The 21,633-nt window shown below is 50.0% G+C and overlaps 1 protein-coding gene across 3 annotated transcripts in view; it reads left to right on the forward strand.

Moving 5' to 3' along the window:
* LOC115106111 (signal peptide, CUB and EGF-like domain-containing protein 1) overlaps positions 1 to 21,633 on the forward strand; it is a 168,709-nt gene that overhangs the window by 17,890 nt on the left and 129,186 nt on the right. For all 3 annotated transcript variants that reach the window (XM_065008192.1, XM_065008193.1, XM_065008194.1), the window contains exon 3: positions 5,251 to 5,376. In XM_065008192.1, coding sequence (XP_064864264.1) covers positions 5,251 to 5,376 — 126 coding nt within the window. The remainder of the gene's footprint in view (positions 1 to 5,250; positions 5,377 to 21,633) is intronic.

Below are 21,633 nucleotides of genomic sequence, written 5' to 3' on the forward strand. Positions count from 1 at the left end.
TAGATGCAACTGAGAGAATATAGATGGAGGGTGAAGGAGAGGTAGGTAACGACACAGAGAAAGGTGGAGGGAGGGAGAGAGAGCGAGAGATTTCATGGGATAGAAAGCAGAAAGCGAGTGAGATATTGCGAGCGGGAGCCACTGTGGGAGAGGTGGCAGACAATTACTAGGCCAATGTCTGCCCAGTGTCTGCTACTCCTCACTGCTCAGAAGCTCTCCTCACTGGCTACCTGCTTCACTCACACACACACACACACACACACACACACACACACACACATACACACATATTTGGAGGAGCAGGTCAGACTCGGCTCCAGTAGGCTGGGGCTTTATATAGCTATAGCTCTGTAGAAAAAAGTGTGAGAGCAGACTCACGTATACACAGAGCTGACAGAACAAGAGATGTGTTATTGCTGCAATGCCATACAGCTCATATACCCATATGCTGTACATACACAAGCCTCAACACTTGAGACACACACACATTCACGTGCGTCATTCGCCCTCTTGGGTAAATACACGTGGTTGTTATTTTCAGAGAAGTTGAGGGACAGGTAGCTGGAAAGGTTGCGGAATTCTGAGGTTCAGAGAATTCTGTTGATACCCAGTCACCTTTACGTTGGTACTGGCTGCTGTGTCCCAAATTGCACCCTATTCCCTATATAAAGCACTACTTTAGACCAGAGCCCTATGGGCCGTGGTCAAAAGTAGTAAACCAAGTAGCAAATACTGTAGAGTGTCAATTGGGACGTCTGAAGCAGCTGACCTATAGTAACCTTACTCAGCAGTTCAGTCAGGTACAATTAACAGCCCCAAAAATTAAAACAACTCCAAGAATTTGAGAAATCTCTGTTTCCGCTCAGATAATTACGCAATCCACATTAGTGAAGTGTCCCTGCTCCACATGCTGTTGCAGTTATAATTGGAAATGTCCCTTCACTGAGCCAAGGGCTTTCTCCTGTGGACACACTTCTCTGGGCCAGTCCAACTGAAACATCAAGGGGACAGCAGGGGCACGCTCCCTTCCATTCCTACCTCACCCCCTTCTCTTTCCTTCCTCTTCTCCCCCTCTCCCCTTCCTCACCTCTCTCCCCTTCTTCGTCCATCTCAAGGGGCATGCTTCCCCCCTCTTGGGGTACGGGCCGTCAGCGAAGGTGTCTAATTCACTTGATGAGATGTTGAGCGTCAACATTTCCCCCGTCACAATTAGGAAACGTGTGCCGCATGTCCAAGCAGAGGAAGCAGCGAGCAGCCCGGTTCAGAAGCTGTCGGAGCGCCGTAGTCAGATGTCAACAACAGCTCCAGGGCAGGAAGAGATCACTGCTGGAGGCTAACTAGGCACAGGGCATGGCTCCATGTCCATCCTCCCCCCTCGGCCCCAGACCCTAGCCCCATGCCCCCATGCCCCAGGGCAGGTGTGAGCCCCGGCCCTACCCCTTCCTGATACCTGCCCTGATCTTTGGTGCTCTCTAACCCTGCTCCCTTATGTAAAACCAGGCCTGCCTTGTCTTCTCACGAGGTGCCAATTAACGACTGGAAGCTTTTCATTTATCCCTTTTCATTTATACCTAATTATCTTTACTCTCTCTTTCTTTCTTTCTTTCTTTCTTTCTTTCTTTCTTTCTTTCTTTCTTTCTTTCTTTCTTTCTTTCTTTCTTTCTTTCTTTCTTTCTCTCTCTCTCTCTCTCTCTCTCTCTCTCTCTCTCTCTCTCTCTCTCCTCCCCCCCCTCTCTCTCTCTCTCTCTCGCTCTCTCTCTCTCTCTCTCTCTCTCTATCCAGTTAAAATCTACATTTCGACATCATTTCTACGAAAAACTGTAATGTTGATTTCACGTTGAATTCACATTTGTTGACAACTCAACCAATTGTAAATGAAAACCGCACGTTGAACTGCCCTCTGAGACCCCAGGGGCTCTCCCTCTCTCTCTCTCTCTCTCTCTCTCTCTCTCTCTCTCTCTCTCTCATTATGACATTATGCAAGCCATCCTCACGACTAACTCTGCTTAGTTCTCTCTGCCTATCAAAAGCAGGGTTGTTGTGATCAAATGTGGTTGCTGTAGACACACTCAGGTGTACACATTTTATTACGTTACAGCCTTATTCTAAAATTGATTAATACAAAAAAATGTCCTCATCAATCTACACACAATACCCCATAATGACAAAGCAAAAACAGAAATAAGTATTCAGACCTTTTGTTATGTGATTCGAAATTGAGCTCAGGTGCATCCTGTTTCCATTGATCATCCTTGAGATGTTTCTACAACTTCAATGGTGTCCACCTGTGGTAAATTCAATTGATTGGACAGCACAGTTTACAGTACATGTCAGAGCAAAAACCAAACCATGAGGTTGAAGGAATTGTCCGTAGAGTTCCGAGACCGGATTGTGTCAAGGCACAGATATGGGGAAGGCCCCCAGGAACACAGCGTCCTCCATCATTCTTAAATGGTAGAGGTTTGGAACCACAAAGACACTTCCTAGAGCTGGCCGCCCAGCTGCCTGAGCAATCGGGGAGAAGGGCCTTGGCCTTGGTCAGGAAGGTGACCAAGAACCCAATGGTCACTCTGACAGAGCTCCAGAGTTCCTCTGTGGAGATGGGAGAACCTTCCAGAAGGACAACTGTCTCTGCAGCACTCCACCAATCTGGCCTTTATGGTAGAGTGGCCTGGTGGAAGCCAAACTTTAGTAAAAGGCGCATGACAGCCCGCTTGGAGTTTGGACTCTCAGACCATGGAGGAGAGTTTGGACTCTCAGACCTCTGGAGGAAACCTGCCACCATCCTTATGGTGAAGCATGGTGGTAGCAGCATCATGCTGTGGGGATGTTTGTCAGCGGCAGGAACTGGGAGATTAGTCAGGATCGAGGGAAAGATGAACGGAGCAAAGTACAGCGAGATCCTTGATGAAAACCTGCTGTCGAGCACTCAGGACCTCAGACTGGGGCAAAGGTTCACCTTCCAACAGGACACCAACCCTAAGCACACAGTCAAGACAACTCAGGAGTGGCTTTGGGACAAGTCTCTGAATGTCCTTGAGTGGCCCAGCCATTGGCCGGAATTGAACTTATTTGAATGATTGCATTTGATTATCTAAAAACCTGTTTTTGTTTTGTAATTTTGGGGTATTGTGTGTAGATTGATGAGGGGGAAAAAACGATTGAATCAATTTCAGAATAAGGCAGTAACGTAATAGTTTCTGAAAGCACTGTATCTCATGATATTTCTCCTGTCTGTCCTCCTCCATGTCTTCTCTCTCGTGCAAAGACTGATGTTCCTCTGATTCCCTTGTATTTCTACACCTCTGCTTTCCATTGGAGGGTCTCAGGGTGCTATTCAGAGCATGTAAAGGGGTGCCTTGGCATCTCGTCTGCTGGTGCAGGGAGAGGCGTTCGTCCAAACAGTCATTACCCAGAAGCCCTCTCATTTCAGCGCTCCATAATTGGTTTCATATGCCTCTGGGATGAGCCACTGATGACTGGGACCAGTTTGTGTACACCAGCCAGGGCCCAGTCCCTGTCTTTAAAGTGCAGAAAGGCCATACCGTTCTTTTGTTCGTGTGGGAAAGAGAGTCGAAAACAAACAGTGGATTAGAATGCATGTTAGGCCGGTGTAATTGCCTGCTCTGTAAACATGGCAGGTGCCAGAGCATCTCTAAAGGAAAGAATGTCTGTCCCAGTTATTTATTTAACTTTTATCTTGATTGGTTTTAACTGACTGGAATGCCTCAGGAAAAACACTTTTAGATTAGATTTCTATTTCAAGCATTTCGACCAAGTTGTGTTGGCGGTGTCTGTTCTATATTGTAGACCCGTTTTTCAATTTAGAAGTAGATTAGGCTAAGCTTCTATTGTAGATATACAGGAACATCAAAATAGCTTTTAACCAAGACACTGTGTGTTCTATCCTGATGACAATGAGCTGTCTAGTGGGTGAGGGGTCTGTGTGAGCCGACCGACAGTGGACTGTTTCAGTGTGTTGGCGGTGGTGTGCTGTGCAGTGTCCAGGGCTGTGTCCCAAATGGCACCCTATTCCCTATACAGTGCACTACTTTTGACCAGGGCCCTGAAGGGAAAAGGAAAGGGTGCTATTTGGGACGCGGCCACAGGACTGGGTTCTGTCCAGTCCACAGGATGTAGGAGGCAGAGAGAGACTAGAGAGACTGGAGAGACTAGTGCTAAAAGCTGTTTGTGGCTGACAGAACCAGACCCAACATAGCCAACCTTACGGTTGGCAGAGACAGGACAGTGTTTGTGTTTGTGTGTGTGGGGGGGGGGGGGGGCAGAATGGGTACAGGGAATAGGAAACATATAGAGGGAGAGAGAGAACGGGAGTAGGAAGAAAGAAGTGAGATGGAAAGAGTGCGAGAAAGGTACTTTAGATAGAGGGGGGAGAAGGACCAGGCAAAGAAACATGATAAAACGTGAAAGGGATGTACAGGCTGAAAGACAGACAGACTGAGGGAGTGAGAGTTGGCGTCTTGGCCAGGTTGGCAAGAGAGACAGATAGAGAGAGACACAGAGAGAGACAGAGATACAAAGACAGAGCGACAGAGAAACAGTTACAGAGAGAGCGACAGAGACAGAGAAAGAGAGACAGAGAGACAGAGACACAAAGACAGAGCGACAGAGAAACAGACAGAGGGAGTAATACAGGAGTTGAACACTAACCAGATACCTGCTCGGGCCCATCCAGAGTGGAGGAGGAGGATAGACGGAGAGGATTTGGGGTTGGGGTCTGGCCCCCAGTCTGCCTGCCTGCCTCCCCTGGCCTGCTGCGTTCACACGGAGGGGGGACTATTTGTTTTAGTGGCTCAGTCCGCATGGCAACCACTTGTGAGTGGCTCCTGGGAAAGACTCCGCTGGCTCAGGATGAAGGGGGAACATCGTCAATGAACAAACACGGCAAGACACTCTCCGTATGCCCCTCTGGACTCTGTACCCCCAAACACTGCAGTCTTACCCCTAGTATGTATACTATGCACACTCACCATGAGCTGTACCAGTCTTCTACCTTTTATCTCCAACCCTGACCTCTGACCTCTACACATAAACATCAGCTGACACTCTCCATATGCCCCTCCCTTTGTACCCACATCTCAATGACACTCCATACTGTTCATCTCTATCCCCCAATCCCCTACCATCCATTCTACCATTCCACCTTCCTCTCCTTCCGTCCATTTGTACAGTGGCGACAGTAATTCCTCTCCACCCTTCTCATTGGTCTTCTATGACTCTCCGTTTCAGACATGGACGAGTGTGAGAATGAGTACAACGGAGGCTGTGTCCATGAGTGTATCAACATCCCGGGCAACTACAGGTGCACCTGCTACGACGGATTCATGTTGGCCCACGACGGACACAACTGTCTGGGTGAGTGTGCAAGTCCTCCTAACCCCCTTTTAAACTCAAAGTGAAACCTATCCAGGTCTGTCATTTATGTTTGTATGAGACTGTGCTATCTTTGGATCTTTCCCTTCCTGTGTGTGTTCGTATTCTGCTCTGTGTCTATCTGCATTCATGTGTGTGCGTCTGTGTGTGCGTCTGTGTGTGCATGCATATATATGTGTACGTGTGTTAGTCTGTGTGTGTGTGTGTGTGTGTGTGTGTGTGTGTGTGTGTGTGTGTGTGTGTGTGTGTGTGTGTGTGTACTGTGCACTCTATCTGCTATGCGGTTTGTCTGCCTGGCTCTCAGCTCCCTTCGTTCTCCAGAGAGTCTCTGTCATCATTTGGAGGACATTATTTGAGCTGTTTTATGCTCATTTCATTCTTTGGGTTTCGTTTGGGATGACGCTCAGGGTTGAAGAGTTCTTCTCTTCCTCAGCTAGATATCTCCTACAGATATCTGTCTGGGGCATCTGCAATGTGCACGGACTAACAGATCCAGTCCATTTAGTCTCGGCCTTCTCTTATTGACTTAGTGTCAGGCAGACAAATGTGTTTCTGCTCCTCCTGCAACATGCCGGTTCTGCTTGGATGTGCTTAGACACATTTCATCTTTTCGCTCCCCGCCCCGCTGATTGACGCAAGCAAAATCTAAATGTGTAGTTTGGATGCCCTTGCCCGCAACCCAAACATATTTGGTGGGACATGTTTTGGCATTTGTAGGTATTATGTCTGATTCTGTGAAGCCTGGGAGGGAGGAGGAGGAGGGGGGAGAGGAACATGCCATTAGGTGTAGTCTGGAATGTCTGAGTTAGATACTCCTGAAACCTCTTCAGGAGAATGTTGTTACGGTGTGAGTCTCACCTGATTAACTTTATGACCCCTGATTGTGTCTGACTGAGAGATGAATCCTGGGTGGTGTTCAGTAAGGCACGGAACGGATAAACTCTTGGAAACGGAACAAATAGGTCATTATCAATAACACATCATGCTAAGGTACAGAGCGTTCGATTTGCCTGCCGGGGAGCAAGGAGACCCCCAGCTCACCTAAAACCATTGACAACTGCGTGCCATTTTCAAGGGATTGTCAAATAAATGTGTATCTCGTCATGTATCTCTCAATATTGGCCACCATTGAAAGGGAACTATATCTGACAGGTGTGAGTGGTTTAGGTTCATTTCCCATCCTTTGTGGGCTCTGCCTGTCAAGCAGCCGTTGCACTGTTCGCTGATCATGTTTACTTTGCAAGCAACCGGTTGAAACTTTGTACAGTTGGCATAAACATCGTGGTAAGTTGGCATAAACATCGTGTCCTTTTTTTTCCAATCAGCGTAGGCCTACCTAGCGAAGTTAGCTAACATTATCCCCTTGTCAACGTTGTTAACCGTGTTTAATCATGACCGCTGCTGACAGACATGACAGGCTACGGTGATTGATGGACCACAGCAAATTGGCTAACTAGCTAATAACAGATCACGTCAATATGGCCTGTTAACAAGCCAACTTTCAGGGGATAAACTAGATGGCTATATTTGCTTGTCATCTAAGTGGGGACGACATTAGTCCAACTGACAGATTGACCAGGACGAGGCCTTGCCGATGTTAAGCTCTTCCCAAAAGCCTCAACTCTGATGAGGCAAGCTAAATGACATGTTTGCTTTGCTAGCGAGCTACATGCCAAATGGATAGGCAACGGTCATCCTCGCGTATCTGAAAATACATAATCAATTGATGTTCACTGATCATGAAAAACATGCAGTTACTTCCTGTATAACTCTGACGATAGAGCTACATGTGGAATAATGTGTACTTCTGACTGTGTTTTCCGAATGAACAAATTCAGGCAATACTTCCACTCTTTCAAAACCGTCTCTCCTGTGTAGGGCCTACTGAACATACACACACACACACATGGATGGATGCATTAGTATTTGTACATGGACGTCTCTGGTCTAGTCTGGGTTTGGCCTCACGGACTCTCATCTTGGACACAAACAGACCTGTCCTCTTTCAGTTCGCTTGCCCAGATGCTGATGAATCTTCAGTGTTGATGAGCTTTTCTGTACCCGCCTCAAGTTCCCCTGCAATGCCCTCATACCCCAACCCCCCCCACCCACCCAAACGCCATAAACATAAACAAACTTGTTTTCAGCAAGTCAGAGAGGACAGAGGTCACCAGAGAAGGGCACTCCCATTCCTCCTAACCCTAACCCACCCTCTGTTAGAACCAGGACAACACTGGAGTCTCTACAGCAATGTCATTGTATCATTTCTAACGCTTAAACATGTCACTTTAGTGTTACGCCTGTTGTTACTTCCCAGAAGTTACCGGTTGCAAATGGACAAAGGAAGCAAAAATGTCCGAGAGGAAAGGAATAACCTAGGCTACCCTCTTATTTAGGCTCAAGGATGAAATACGTTTCTGTGTTCAGCAAGGCGGGACAGGGACACAGGGGAATTGCTTGAAATCGGTTTGATAGCTAGCTAATGTTTTGGTGTTGGTTTTCTACTTTGGTGTGCCTGTCTGTCTGCCTGTGTATGTGTTTTAAGTGCCTGCAGCTGTTGTGTTGTCGGTGGCTGGTGGCAGAGGGCTCGTTGGATTGTGTGTGTTGTGGTGAACTAAAGAAAATGAACACGAGGGAGAGAGATTTACTGCATGTGTTTGTGGCCACTTGGAAAGAATCAATTGGCCACATGCTGGCTGTGCGTCAGCAGACCAGGGTTCAAAATACTATTCAAAATCTTTGACATTTTTTCAGCGTTTATTCTTGTCTGCCTGCAGTGCCAGATGGATAAGGTTTGCACCTTGGCGACTGTTCTATTGATTCCATTGCGCCCGGCAAGATCGATCAGGCCCAGTTAAAAGTATTTAAAAATGAAATAATGTTCTATTTGAACCCAGGTCTTTGTGTCAAAGTGGCTGTAGAGGGTTCTCTGGTCGACACACTGCCACTCCACTGAGTGGAGGAAATTGGCCACGTCTGTTAAAGGTAATTAACCCTACTATGCTGATGAGATGGCGTTTTAATAAACAGACACTAATTAGCTGTGAATGGAGAGTTCAAAGGGAGGGATCGGAAAGCAGTCAAGGGAGAAATCAAACACTTATAATCAGACATTTCCCACTGGGCACACACGGGTTGAATCAATGTCGTTTCCACGTCATTTCAACAAAAAGAACGTTGAACCAACGTGGAATAGACGTTGAATGGACATCTGTGCCCAGCGGGTTATGACGACACTTAATCACTATCAGACGTTTACGATGCAATTTAATCATGATCAGTCATTTAAATAATGACAAGTGCTTTAGTATCTTTTTAATTTTGTATTTATTTCTAATCCTGGTTCTAAACTTGATTTCACTGTGTGTTACTGCCAATCCATACCTAATTCTCTCTCTCTCTCTCTCTCTCTCTCTCTCTCTCTCTCTCTCTCTCTCCCCCCCTCTCCTCTATATCTCTCTCTCTCCCCCTCTCTCCTCTACATCCCCCCTCTCTCTCTCTCTCTCTCTCTCTCTCTCTCTCTCTCTCTCTCTCTCTCTCCCCCTCTCTCCTCTATATCTCTCTCTCTCCCCCTCTCTCCTCTACATCCCCCCCTCTCTCTCTCCTCCACCTCCTCTCCCTCTGTATTGGAGGCTGTCCAAGCCATTCCCCCAGAGGCAATGGACTTGCTCTCAATTTGACATCTTTATTGCGGAATGTCTCAAATACAACACAGAATGATGATGGGGATGAGAACACAGGCAGGACCGCCAAGGGCCAGCGCACACCGCTCAGAGTCCTCTGCTGCTTCCAGGAGCTTCCTCACTTTCTATCTCTCTCTCTCTCTCTCCCGGCGTTCGTCTCTTCCTTGTCTGTCTGTCTGTCTGTCTGTCTGCATGACTTCATCCTCTCTTCTTCGCCTCTTTTATCCTTTTCATCTCTCAATTTTCCCCTCCATCTGTCATTGGTTTCTCTTTTTCGTTCTCTTTTCTTTCTGTCTCTCATTCTGTCAGCGGTCATTATAGTTCTCCTTGACAGAGCATCAAGGTGCTGAATCACTCAACATCAGTCGGAGCCGTTAGGTGTGGCTCCGGGAATGGCATCACTTCTCCACAACTGATTGCCCAATCCCCATTCTTTTAGTGAAGTGCTTTCATTCAGGAAGAGTCTATCAGCAGCTCTTCAGCACTCTTCCTTCTGTCTCACTTTTTCTCTGAGATCACCTGTTAACTTGTTTTTTTATGCCGAGGCCTGCCTGGTTTGACACAATGAATAGAGCTACAGTCGCTGTCTCCTTAAAAATGGAATTTAGTGAAAACTTCACCCTCATCCGAGGTCATGACCTGGCTTTGTCATAGGCTCACAGCGTCCCAGCCAATCCAGCGCTCCCGTTCTCCCTGCGTCGCCGTGCGTTGCCATGACGTGGGATGAGGCGGACAGCAGCTCGGTAACAAATGTCACAGGAGTATTAGAGGAGCAGATCAGAGCGTCATCGCTACCAAGATATCTGATGGATGGATCTGGCACCGTCAGGTTGGAGGGAGAGACACGTGGATGGGATCATTGGGGTGGGATCTGCGTGTGACGACTCTGAGGGTACAGTTGCGGCCACCTTGCTCTCTAGCGTCTAGTGGGGATATTTTGCCACAGAAACCTGTACTGCTGTAATTGTTTTGTGCCCACAACTGTATTTCGGGTTGGGTAGAGGTACGGGGTGATACTCAGGTTATTCTGAAGAGTTACGAAAGCTGACGCAGAATTAGTTGTATGCGGGTACAAACTACCTTCATATGGGCATCTTTATCAGGGTTTAGGGTCGGTGTAGGTGGAGTTATATCACAGGGTTTTACAGTTTGGCTGTAAAACCCTATGAGGGCTGAGGGGTGGTGGTGTGGTAGAGGTGCTGTAGTAGGGTCCAGGATGTTTATTTGAGGTGTGATCACTGGTAGAGGTAGAGAGGCTCAGGGAGGTACTATTTGGGGTCTGGTGATCTATATTTGAGGCGTGAAGATATACTGTGTAAACTGTTTGAGTAATGAGCGTTGAGTTCCCGCGTATTGACTCATGGATATTTTAACATTACCACCTTTCGTGTTTACCCCTCATCGCCAACTCTCTGAGATACAGGTGACTGACAAAATAATGGAAACACTTGAGTAAATGAGTGATACGAAGTATGCGGAAAGCAGGTGCTTCCACACAGGTGTGGTTTCTGAGTTAATTAAGCAGGTAGGGTCATTTAAAAATGCTGGGCAGGCCATTATTTTGGCTACCATGGCACGAGTGGTCACTGAATGGTTTGATGAGCATGAAAATGATGTAAACCATACGCCATGGCCGTCCCAGTCACCAGATCTCAACACAATTGAACACTGGATTCTGGAGCAGTGCCTGAGACAGCGTTTTTCACCACCATCAGCAAAACACCAAACGATGGAATTTCTCGAGGAAGAATGGTATCGTATCCCTCCAGTAGAGTTCCAGACACTTGTAGAATCTATGCCAAGGTGAACTGAAGCTGCTCTGGTTTGTGGTGGTCCAACACCCTATTAAGACACTTTATGTTGGTGTTTCCTTTATTTTGGCAGTTACCTGTACACAAATAGTATCATGTGTGCCACATAGGCATGATACAGGAACAACTATATAATGCTTGTGCGTAACTGACACACATAGTCAACCCCCAGTTTGTTGGGCCAAGCCACGATTCCCCAATTAATGTTCATGGACATCTACCAATCACAATCTGTCCACTTCAATGCTGGGACTCATCAGTAACAACATTAGCGTTTCTTATAAAGTCTCTCCCAGTCCTAAGTACCCTTTCACTCGATGACATGTGCATGTATGGTTAGTCTGGGAACAACGGCAGACAGTAAACACAGCCGCAGACAAATCGCGTCTCTAGGGACTTGTCACCAGCCTCACACATACGGCAGCATGGGTTGAATTGGCTGGTATTATGGGTTGGAGGTTGGAGGTGCTGTAAATGAAAGTCTCGTGTGTTCCGTGACTGACTAGTGAGAATATAGGGTCTGTCTGTCTGGTTACTGTAACCGCCCGCCTCCTGTGTTCTGACTCATTCATCACTGCTGTAAACAAGATGTCAGAACAGAGCTCCAACAACGCTTCCCCCTGGGTTTGGACGGGTTGCAAAGGTCCCTAAAGTGACTGTTGTAGGGCGGCTGAACCAAGATACTCAATCGAAGCCAATTTGATGTGATTCGTTATATCTTGGGGGCTGTAATCATAGACACAGCCTTGTTACTTCCCAGTCCCTGTATCTCCGTAGGGCGTATTGCTGTTCCACTACTCCTGAAGGCCATTAACCCCAGAAAATACCACTTGTTGTTTTTCTCCACACCTACTACTTCTAGTTGACTGAAAAAATAATAGATGACCAGAAACCTCAAGTCCTGCTGCTTTGAAATTAAGGAACAAGAGGGAGGGGGGGGGGACAGGAACATGTAGAGAGAGGGAGAGGGAGAGGGGGAAGAGAGAGAGAGAGAGAGAGAGAGGGGGAAGAGGGAACAGTCTGTCTTCCTGTGTATAGGAAGTTGTTTCCTAGGTTCCACTGTGGCAGGTAGATACAAAAAATCTAGCAACCACTGAGATTTTTTTACCTGCCCCAAAAACAATTCTCCAGAATTACACAAAATAATCACATAAAAAACAGATGAGCTTTCTAATGTTTCAAAAACAAAAATATATTACGAGTAAGAAGTTATGGGGTATATTACTTAGTTTCATAGCACTTGTGTGACCTGCGTCTTTTAACCAATGTATGTTAAATGAATAATTTAGATAAGAAATAATAATAAAAACAGATAAACAGTTCTACAATAGAACCTGAAGAATCAACAAAGTGCCTGTCCTGCCACAAAATGCTCAGTGACCCAGTTGATTTAGTTATCTGTTATTTTACCAGGTAAGTTGACTGAGAACACGTTCTCATTTACAGCAACAACCTGGGGAATAGTTACAGGGGAGAGGAGGGGGGTGAATGAGCCAATCGTAAACTGGGGATTATTTGGTGACCGTGATGGTTTGAGGGCCAGATTGGGGATTTAGCCAGGACACCAGGGTTAACACCCCTACTCTTACAATAAGTGCCATGGGATCTTTAATGACCTCAGAGAGTTAGGACACCCGTTTAACATCCCATCTGGAAGACAGCACCCTACACAGGGCAGTGTCCCCAATCACTGCCCTGGGGCATTGTGATAAAAAAAATTAACCAGCAGTGGTATGCACGGTGGTATGCTGCTGGCTTTGTTAATATATAGTTCAGGACTCTATGCTGACATTTTTTTTACAAGGAGTACATGATGTGCTCCTAAGTATAAATGTAGGAGCACACAAATAAATCTAGGAGAACAATGACTAAAAGTTCATGAAAGAACATTTTTGGGAGTGGTCCATGCTCAATTTAGGGCGGCAGGTAGCCTAGTGGTTAGAGTGTTGGGCCGGTAACAAAAGGTTGCTCTATCAAATCTCTGAGCTGACAAGGGAGAAATCTGTCGTTCTGCCACTGAACAAGGCAGTTAACCCACTGTTCCTAGGCCACCATTGTAAATAAGAATTTGTTCTTAACTAAATTGCCTAGTTAAATAAAAAAATTAAAAAACAATCAGAAATAGTTCAGCTGGCCCTTTAAGGGACAAGCCGTTACCATGGTAACTTGGGTATTGGCTTGTCTGTGATGAAAAAAATCTCGGACTGTGATGTCTTCCTAGCAGCACACAATTGCAGCAAACTCAAACTAACATTGAAAAACAACCTAGCATGTGAACAAAACAATGTAACTGGCCAAGAAACACAAGGACAAAGGCTTATTTTAGTAGCTGTTCTTGTCAATTCATCCAACTTCTAAATGTGGGTTTTGGATTTCATGTGACCACCCACCAACGTGGCTCGTGAAATATACATTCTTACAAACAAAATCTATCTGCATTTGATAGGTGGCGAGTGTTAATTTCCAACCCTGGTCACCTGCCTTCGTCTACCCTCCTCTCCTCTCCTCTCCTCCTCTCCCCATAATCCTTCTCCCCCTTTGTGTCAAGCACATCCTCATCCAAATAAGAGTTTACACAAGCAAAACAAAGGCACTCTAGTTTAAACTTGCAGAGTGCCTCGCCAGTGTTTATGTTTAAATGTTGGCAAAGATCAATTAAATGTGGAGATGACAATTCAACAGCCCTCTCTCTCTCTCTCTCTCTCTCTCTCTCTCTCTCTCTCACTCTCTCACACACACACTCTCTCTCCCTCTGTCTCTGATCACTCTCTCTCTCGCTCTCTCTCTCTCACACACACACTCTCTCTCCCTCTGTCTCTGATAACTCTCTCTCTGTCACTCTCTCTCTCTCTCTCACACACACACACTCTCTCTCTCTCTCTCTCGCTCTCTCTCTCACTCTCTCTCTCTCTCTCTTTCTCACTCTCTCACACACACACACACTATCTCTCCCTCTGTCTCTGATCACTCTCTCTCCCTCGCTCTCTCTCTCTCTCTCCCTCTCTCTCTCTCACTCACACACACACACACACACACACACACACACACACACACACACACACACACACACACACACACTCTCTCCCTCTGTCTCTGATCTCTCTCTCCCTCTGTCTCTGATCTCTCTCTCCCTCTGTCTCGGATCTCTCTCTCCCCCTCTCTTCTCTGTATCTCTTTCTATTTCTCTAAAGTAAAAGCCTCTGTCATATTGATGTCATCTGTTTAGTTTTCGCTATAGGCAGTGGTGGAAAAAGTACCAAATTGTCATACTTGAGTAAAAGTAAAGATACCTTAATAGAAAATGACTCAAGTAAAAGTGAAAGTCACCAAAAGTCTTAAAATATTTGGTTTTAAATATACTTAAGTATCAAAAGTAAACGTACAAGTATACATAATTTCACATTCCTTCACAAACAGATGGCACAATTTTCTTGTTTTTTTAAATTTACAGATAGCCAACACTCAGACATAACTTACAATCAAAGCATTTTTTATAAGTGAGTCCGCCAGATCAGAGGCAGTAGGGATAACCAGGGATGTTCTCTTGATAAGTGTGGGAATTGGATCATTTTCCTGTCCTGCTAAGCATTCAGAATGTAACAAGTACTTTTGGGTGTCAGGGGGAAATGTATGGAGTAAAAAGTACATTGTTTTCTTTCGTAATGTAGTAAGGTAAAAGTAAATGTCAAAAATATAAATAGTGAAGTAAACTACAGATACCCAAAAAAACTACTTGAAAGTATTTTTACTTAAGTACTTTACACCACTGTCTATATGGACAAAGGGAGATGAGAAAGCACTTTCAACTTCAATAGGGATCCTCTAAGAGATCAGCTCCAGATTGTAGTGCGGGCCTTGGCTCGAGAAGGTCGTGCATTTTGGCTCAGGACAGCGGTGAGGTTTGCCTGTAGGGCTTAGTGAGAAGTGGACTGGGAAGAGGAGAGTAGTGAGGTGTGTCATGGGGTATATTGTGTAGAGAAATGTATATTGGATGCTGGATGGTGGATTGTGTTGGCTTGTGGGAGGTGGATGCTGCAGAGGGCATCTGCTTGGTAGAGCTCTGAACAGATGCTGTTTCACCCTACAGCCTCGCTGTGACATGTCTCTCTACAGTCCAGGCTTTAGAGAGCTGCTCAGCTAAACACAGTGTATTATTCCTCCCTCACGTATGAATCTATCACTTTCGATGAGACAGTTTCCCTCTTAATTTGTCATTTTCCCGACAGTCCCACTGGTCCCTCTCTCCTAATCAGCTGGGACCAGGGGAAGTGGGACTGTAGCTGGGCTGGAGGAGTTGAAAGGGTCTGGCTGAAACCATTGAGCTGTTGAAATCCTGGCATCGCTGGTTTTGTTCCTGTTTTAGAGGGCCCTCTGCTCTCCTTACACTGTAAAGCCCTTTGAGATACAATGGCAGGTGAATACAGAAATTATTATTATATATATTTTTTAAATCCTTTATTTTACTAGGCAAGTCAGTTAAGAACAAATTCTTATTTTCAATGACGGCCTAGGAACACTGGGTTAACTGCCTGTTCAGGGGCAGAACGACAGATTTGTACCTTGTCAGCTCGGGGATTTGAACTTGCAACCTTTCGGTTACTAGTCCAACGCTCTAACCACTAGGCTAGGAGGGGAGAGGAGGGGAAAGAGGGGAGAGGAGGGGAAAGAGGCGAGAGGAGGGAAAAGAGGAGAACGGAGGGGAGGAAAGAGGGGAGAGGAGGGGAAAGAGGAGAACGGAGTGGAGGGAAGGAGAGGAGGGGAAAGAGGACAACGGAAGGGAGGAAAGAGGGGAGAGGAAAGAGGGGAGGGGAGGGGAAAGAGGGGAGAGGAGGGGAAAGAGGAGAACGGAGGGGAGGGTAGAGGGAGAGGGAGGGAAAGAGGGGAAAGAGGGGAGAGGAGGGGAGAGGAGGGGAGGGAAAGAGGGGAGAGGAGGGGAGGAAGGTGGGGAGAGGAGGGGAAGAGGGGAGAGGAGGGGAAGAGGGGAGGGGAGAGGAGGGGAAAGAGGAGAACGGAGGGGAAAGATGGTAGAGGGGAGGAAAGAGGGGAGAGGGAGGGGAGGGAAGGGAAGGAGAGGAGGGGAAAGAGGAGAACGGAGGGGAGGGAAGAGGGGAGAGGAGGGGAAAGAGGAGAACGGAGGGGAGGGAAGAGGGGAGAGGAGGGGAGGGAAGGAGAGGAGTGGAAAGAGGAGAACGGAGGGGAGGGAAGAGGGGAGAGGAGGGGAAAGAGGGGAGAGGCGGGGAGGGAAGATGGGAGAGGAGGGGAAGAGGGTAGAGGAGGGGAAAGAGGGGAGAGGAGGGGAGGGAAGGGGAGGGGAGAGGAGGGGAAAGAGGCGAGAGGAGGGGAAAGAGGAGAACGGAGGAGGGGAAAGAGGAGAAGGGAGGGAGGGAAGGAGAGGAGGGGAGGGGAAAGAGGACAACGGAGGGGAAAGAGGACAACGGAAGGGGGGGAAGATGAGAGAGGGGAGGGGATGGGACAGGAGGAGAGACCATCGAGGGAGAGATGGGGTAGGGAAGGAGGGAAGGGGAGACTAAGCTATATGTACCGTTCTGAAGAATAAAACACTATATTTAAAGGTTTATTAGGCGCCTTAACAATATACAGTATACAATAAGCCTATATTTTGTCAGACACTCACAAAGGCATGCAGACAGATCAAATGTAAATGGAGTTCAATGCCTTACACTGGGGGGGACATACAGGGAGAGGTAGAGGACTGGTGCCAGGGAAGGGGGCATACAGGGAGAGGTAGAGGACTGGTGTCAGGGAGGGGGCATACAGGGAGAGGTAGGGGGCATACAGGGAGAGGTAGGGGACATACAGGGAGAGGTAGAGGACTGGTGTCAGGGAGGGGGCATACAGGGAGAGGTAGGGGGCATACAGGGAGAGGTAGGGGGCATACAGGGAGAGGTAGAGGACTGGTGTCAGGGAGGGGGCATACAGGGAGAGGTAGAGTACTGGTGCCAGGGAGGGGGCATTCAGGGAGAGGTAGAGGACTGGTGCCAGGGAGGGGGCATACAGGGAGAGGTAGAGTACTGGTGTCAGGGAGGGGGCATACAGGGAGAGGTAGAGTACTGGTGCCAGGGAGGGGGCATACAGGGAGAGGTAGAGGACTGGTGTCAGGGAGGGGGACATACAGGGAGAGGTAGAGAACTGGTGCCAGGGAGGGGGCCATACAGGGAGAGGTAGAGGACTGGTGCAAGGGAGGGGATATACAGGGAGAGGTAGAGGACTGGTGCCAGGGAGGGGATATACAGGGAGAGGTAGAGGACTGGTGTCAGGGAAGGGGGCATACAGGGAGAGGTAGAGGACTGGTGTCAGGGAGGGGGCATACAGGGAGAGGTAGAGGACTGGTGTCAGGGAGGGGGCATACAGGGAGAGGTAGATGACTGGTGTCAGGGAGGGGGCATACAGGGAGAGGTAGAGGACTGGTGTCAGGGAGGGGGGCATACAGGGAGAGGTAGAGGACTGGTGCCAGGGAGGGGGCATACAGGGAGAGGTAGAGGACTGGTGTCAGGGAGGGGGCATACAGGGAGAGGTAGAGGACTGGTGCCAGGGAGGGGGCATACAGGGAGAGGTAGAGGACTGGTGTCAGGGAAGGGGGCATACAGGGAGAGGTAGAGGACTGGTGCCAGGGAGGGGGCATACAGGGAGAGGTAGAGGACTGGTGTCAGGGAGGGGGGCATACAGGGAGAGGTAGAGGACTGGTGCCAGGGAGGGGGCATACAGGGAGAGGTAGAGGACTGGTGTCAGGGAGGGGGACATACAGAGAGAGGTAGAGGACTGGTGTCAGGGAGGGGGCATACAGGGAGAGGTAGAGGACTGGTGTCATGGAGGGGCATACAGGGAGAGGTAGAGGACTGGTGCCAGGGAGGGGGCATACAGGGAGAGGTAGAGGACTGGTGTCAGGGAGGGGGCATACAGGGAGAGGTAGAGGACTGGTGCCAGGGAGGGGGGCATACAGGGAGAGGTAGAGTACTGGTGTCAGGGAGGGGGACATACAGGGAGAGGTAGAGGACTGGTGTCAGGGAAGGGGGCATACAGGGAGAGGTAGAGGACTGGTGCCAGGGAGGGGGCATACAGGGAGAGGTAGAGGACTGGTGTCAGGGAGGGGGCATACAGGGAGAGGTAGAGGACTGGTGCCAGGGAGGGGGCATACAGGGAGAGGTAGAGGACTGGTGTCAGGGAAGGGGGCATACAGGGAGAGGTAGAGGACTGGTGCCAGGGAGGGGGGCATACAGGGAGAGGTAGAGGACTGGTGTCAGGGAGGTGGGCATACAGGGAGAGGTAGAGGACTGGTGCCAGGGAGGGGGGCATATAGGGAGAGGTAGAGGACTGGTGTCAAGGAGGGGGACATACAGAGAGAGGTAGAGGACTGGTGTCAGGGAGGGGGCATACAGGGAGAGGTAGAGGACTGGTGTCATGGAGGGGGCATACAGGGAGAGGTAGAGGACTGGTGCCAGGGAGGGGGCATACAGGAAGAGGTAGAGGACTGGTGCCAAGGAGGGGGACATACAGGGAGAGGTAGAGGACTGGTGTCAGGGAGGGGGCATACAGGGAGAGGTAGAGGACTGGTGTCAGGGAGGGGGCATACAGGGAGAGGTAGAGGACTGGTGCCAGGGAGGGGGCATACAGGGAGAGGTAGAGGACTGGTGTCAGGGAGGGGGACATACAGAGAGAGGTAGAGGACTGGTGTCAGGGAGGGGGCATACAGGGAGAGGTAGAGGACTGGTGTCATGGAGGGGGCATACAGGGAGAGGTAGAGGACTGGTGCCAGGGAGGGGGCATACAGGGAGAGGTAGAGGACTGGTGTCAGGGAGGGGGCATACAGGGAGAGGTAGAGGACTGGTGCCAGGGAGGGGGCATACAGGGAGAGGTAGAGTACTGGTGTCAGGGAGGGGGACATACAGGGAGAGGTAGAGGACTGGTGTCAGGGAAGGGGGCATACAGGGAGAGGTAGAGGACTGGTGCCAGGGAGGGGGCATACAGGGAGAGGTAGAGGACTGGTGTCAGGGAGGGGGCATACAGGGAGAGGTAGAGGACTGGTGCCAGGGAGGGGGCATACAGGGAGAGGTGAGGACTGGTGTCAGGGAAGGGGGCATACAGGGAGAGGTAGAGGACTGGTGCCAGGGAGGGGGCATACAGGGAGAGGTAGAGGACTGGTGTCACTGGTGGTCAGGGAGGGAGGGCATACAGGGAGAGGTAGAGGACTGGTGGAGGGGGCCACTGGTGTCAAGGAGGGGACATACAGGGAGGTAGAGGACTGGTGTCAGGGAGGGGGCACAGGGAGAGGTAGAGGACTGGTGTCATGGAGGGGGCATACAGGGAGAGGTAGAGGACTGGTGCCAGGGAGGGGGCATACAGGAAGAGGTAGAGGACTGGTGTCAAGGAGGGGGACATACAGGGAGAGGTAGAGGACTGGTGTCAGGGAGGGGGCATACAGGAGAGGTAGAGGACTGGTGTCAGGAGGGGGCATACAGGGGTAGGGACTGGTGCCAGGGAGGGGGCATACAGGAAGAGGTAGAGGACTGGTGCCAAGGAGGGAGAGGTACATACAGGGAGGACTGGTAGAGGACTGGTGTCAGGGAGGGGGCATACAGGGAGAGGTAGAGGACTGGTGTCATGGAGGGGCATGCAGGGAGAGGTAGAGGACTGGTGCCAGGGAGGGGGACATACAGGAAGAGGTAGAGGACTGGTGCCAAGGAGGGGGACATACAGGAGAGGTAGAGGACTGGTGTCAGGAGGGGGCATACAGGGAATGGTAGAGGACTGGTGTCAGGGAGGGGGACATACAGGGAGAGGTAGAGGACTGGTGCCAGGGAGGGGGCATACAGGGAGAGGTAGAGGACTGGTGTCAGGGAGGGGGCCATACAGGGAGAGGTAGAGGACTGGTGTCAGGGAGGGGGCATACAGGGAGAGGTAGAGGACTGGTGTCAGGGAGGGGGACATACAGGAAGAGGTAGAGGACTGGTGCCAAGGAGGGGGACATACAGGGAGAGGTAGAGGACTGGTGTCAGGGAGGGGGCATACAGGGAATGGTAGAGGACTGGTGTCAGGGAGGGGGACATACAGGGAGAGGTAGAGGACTGGTGTCATGGAGGGGGACATACAGGAAGAGGTAGAGGACTGGTGCCAGGGAGGGGGACATACAGGAAGAGGTAGAGGACTGGTGTCAGGGAGGGGGACATACAGGGAGAGGTAGAGGACTGGTGTCATGGAGGGGGACATACAGGGAGAGGTAGAGGACTGGTGCCAGGGAGGGGGACATACAGGGAGAGGTAGAGGACTGGTGTCAGGGAGGGGGACATACAGGGAGAGGTAGAGGACTGGTGTAATGGAGGGGGGCATACAGGGAGAGGTAGAGGGCATACAGGGAGAGGTAGAGGACTGGTGCCAGGGAGGGGGACATACAGGGAGAGGTAGAGGACTGGTGTCATGGAGGGGGACATACAGGGAGAGGTAGAGGACTGGTGTCAGGGAGGGTGACATACAGGAAGAGGTAGATGACTGGTGTCAGGGAGGGGGCATACAGGGAGAGGTAGAGGACTGGTGTCAGGGAGGGTGACATACAGGAAGAGGTAGAGGCCTGGTGTCAGGGAGGGGGACATACAGGGAGAGGTAGAGGACTGGTGCCAGGGAGGGGATATACAGGGAGAGGTAGAGGACTGGTGTCAGGGAGGGGATATACAGGGAGAGGTAGAGGACTGGTGCCAGGGAAGGGGGCATACAGGGAGAGGTAGAGGACTGGTGTCAGGGAGGGGGCATACAGGGAGAGGTAGAGGACTGGTGCCAGGGAGGGGGACATACAGGGAGAGGTAGATGACTGGTGCCAGGGAGGGGGACATACAGGAAGAGGTAGAGGACTGGTGCCAGGGAGGGGGGGGGCATACAGGGAGAGGTAGAGGACTGGTGCCAGGGAGGGGGCATACAGGGAGAGGTAGAGGACTGGTGTCATGGAGGGGGACATACATGGAGAGGTAGAGGACTGGTGCCAGGGAGGGGGACATACAGGGAGAGGTAGAGGACAGGTGTCAGGGAGGGGGACATACAGGGAGAGGTAGAGGACTGGTGTCATGGAGGGGGGCATACAGGGAGAGGTAGGGGGCATACAGGGAGAGGTAGAGGACTGGTGCCAGGGAGGGGGACATACAGGGAGAGGTAGAGGACTGGTGTCATGGAGGGGGACATACAGGGAGAGGTAGAGGACTGGTGTCTGGGAGGGTGACATACAGGAAGAGGTAGATGACTGGTGTCAGGGAGGGGGCATACAGGGAGAGGTAGAGGACTGGTGTCAGGGAGGGTGACATACAGGAAGAGGTAGAGGACTGGTGTCAGGGAGGGGGACATACAGGAGAGGTAGAGGACTGGTGGCAGGGAGGGGATATACAGGGAGAGGTAGAGGACTGGTGCCAGGGAAGGGGGCATACAGGGAGAGGTAGAGGACTGGTGCCAGGGAGGGGGCATACAGGGAGAGGTAGAGGACTGGTGTCAGGGAGGGGGACATACAGGGAGAGGTAGAGGACTGGTGTCAGGGAGGGGGACATACAGGGAGAGGTAGAGGACTGGTGCCAGGGAGGGGGCATACAGGAAGAGGTAGAGGACTGGTGTCAGGGAGGGGATATACAGGGAGAGGTAGAGGACTGGTGCCAGGGAGGGGGACATACAGGGAGAGGTAGAGGACTGGTGCCAGGGAGGGGGCATACAGGGAGAGGTAGAGGACATACAGGAAGAGGTAGAGGACTGGTGCC

Source organism: Oncorhynchus nerka, linkage group LG23 (genome assembly GCF_034236695.1).
Source record: "Oncorhynchus nerka isolate Pitt River linkage group LG23, Oner_Uvic_2.0, whole genome shotgun sequence".
NCBI classification, from domain to species: domain Eukaryota; kingdom Metazoa; phylum Chordata; class Actinopteri; order Salmoniformes; family Salmonidae; genus Oncorhynchus; species Oncorhynchus nerka.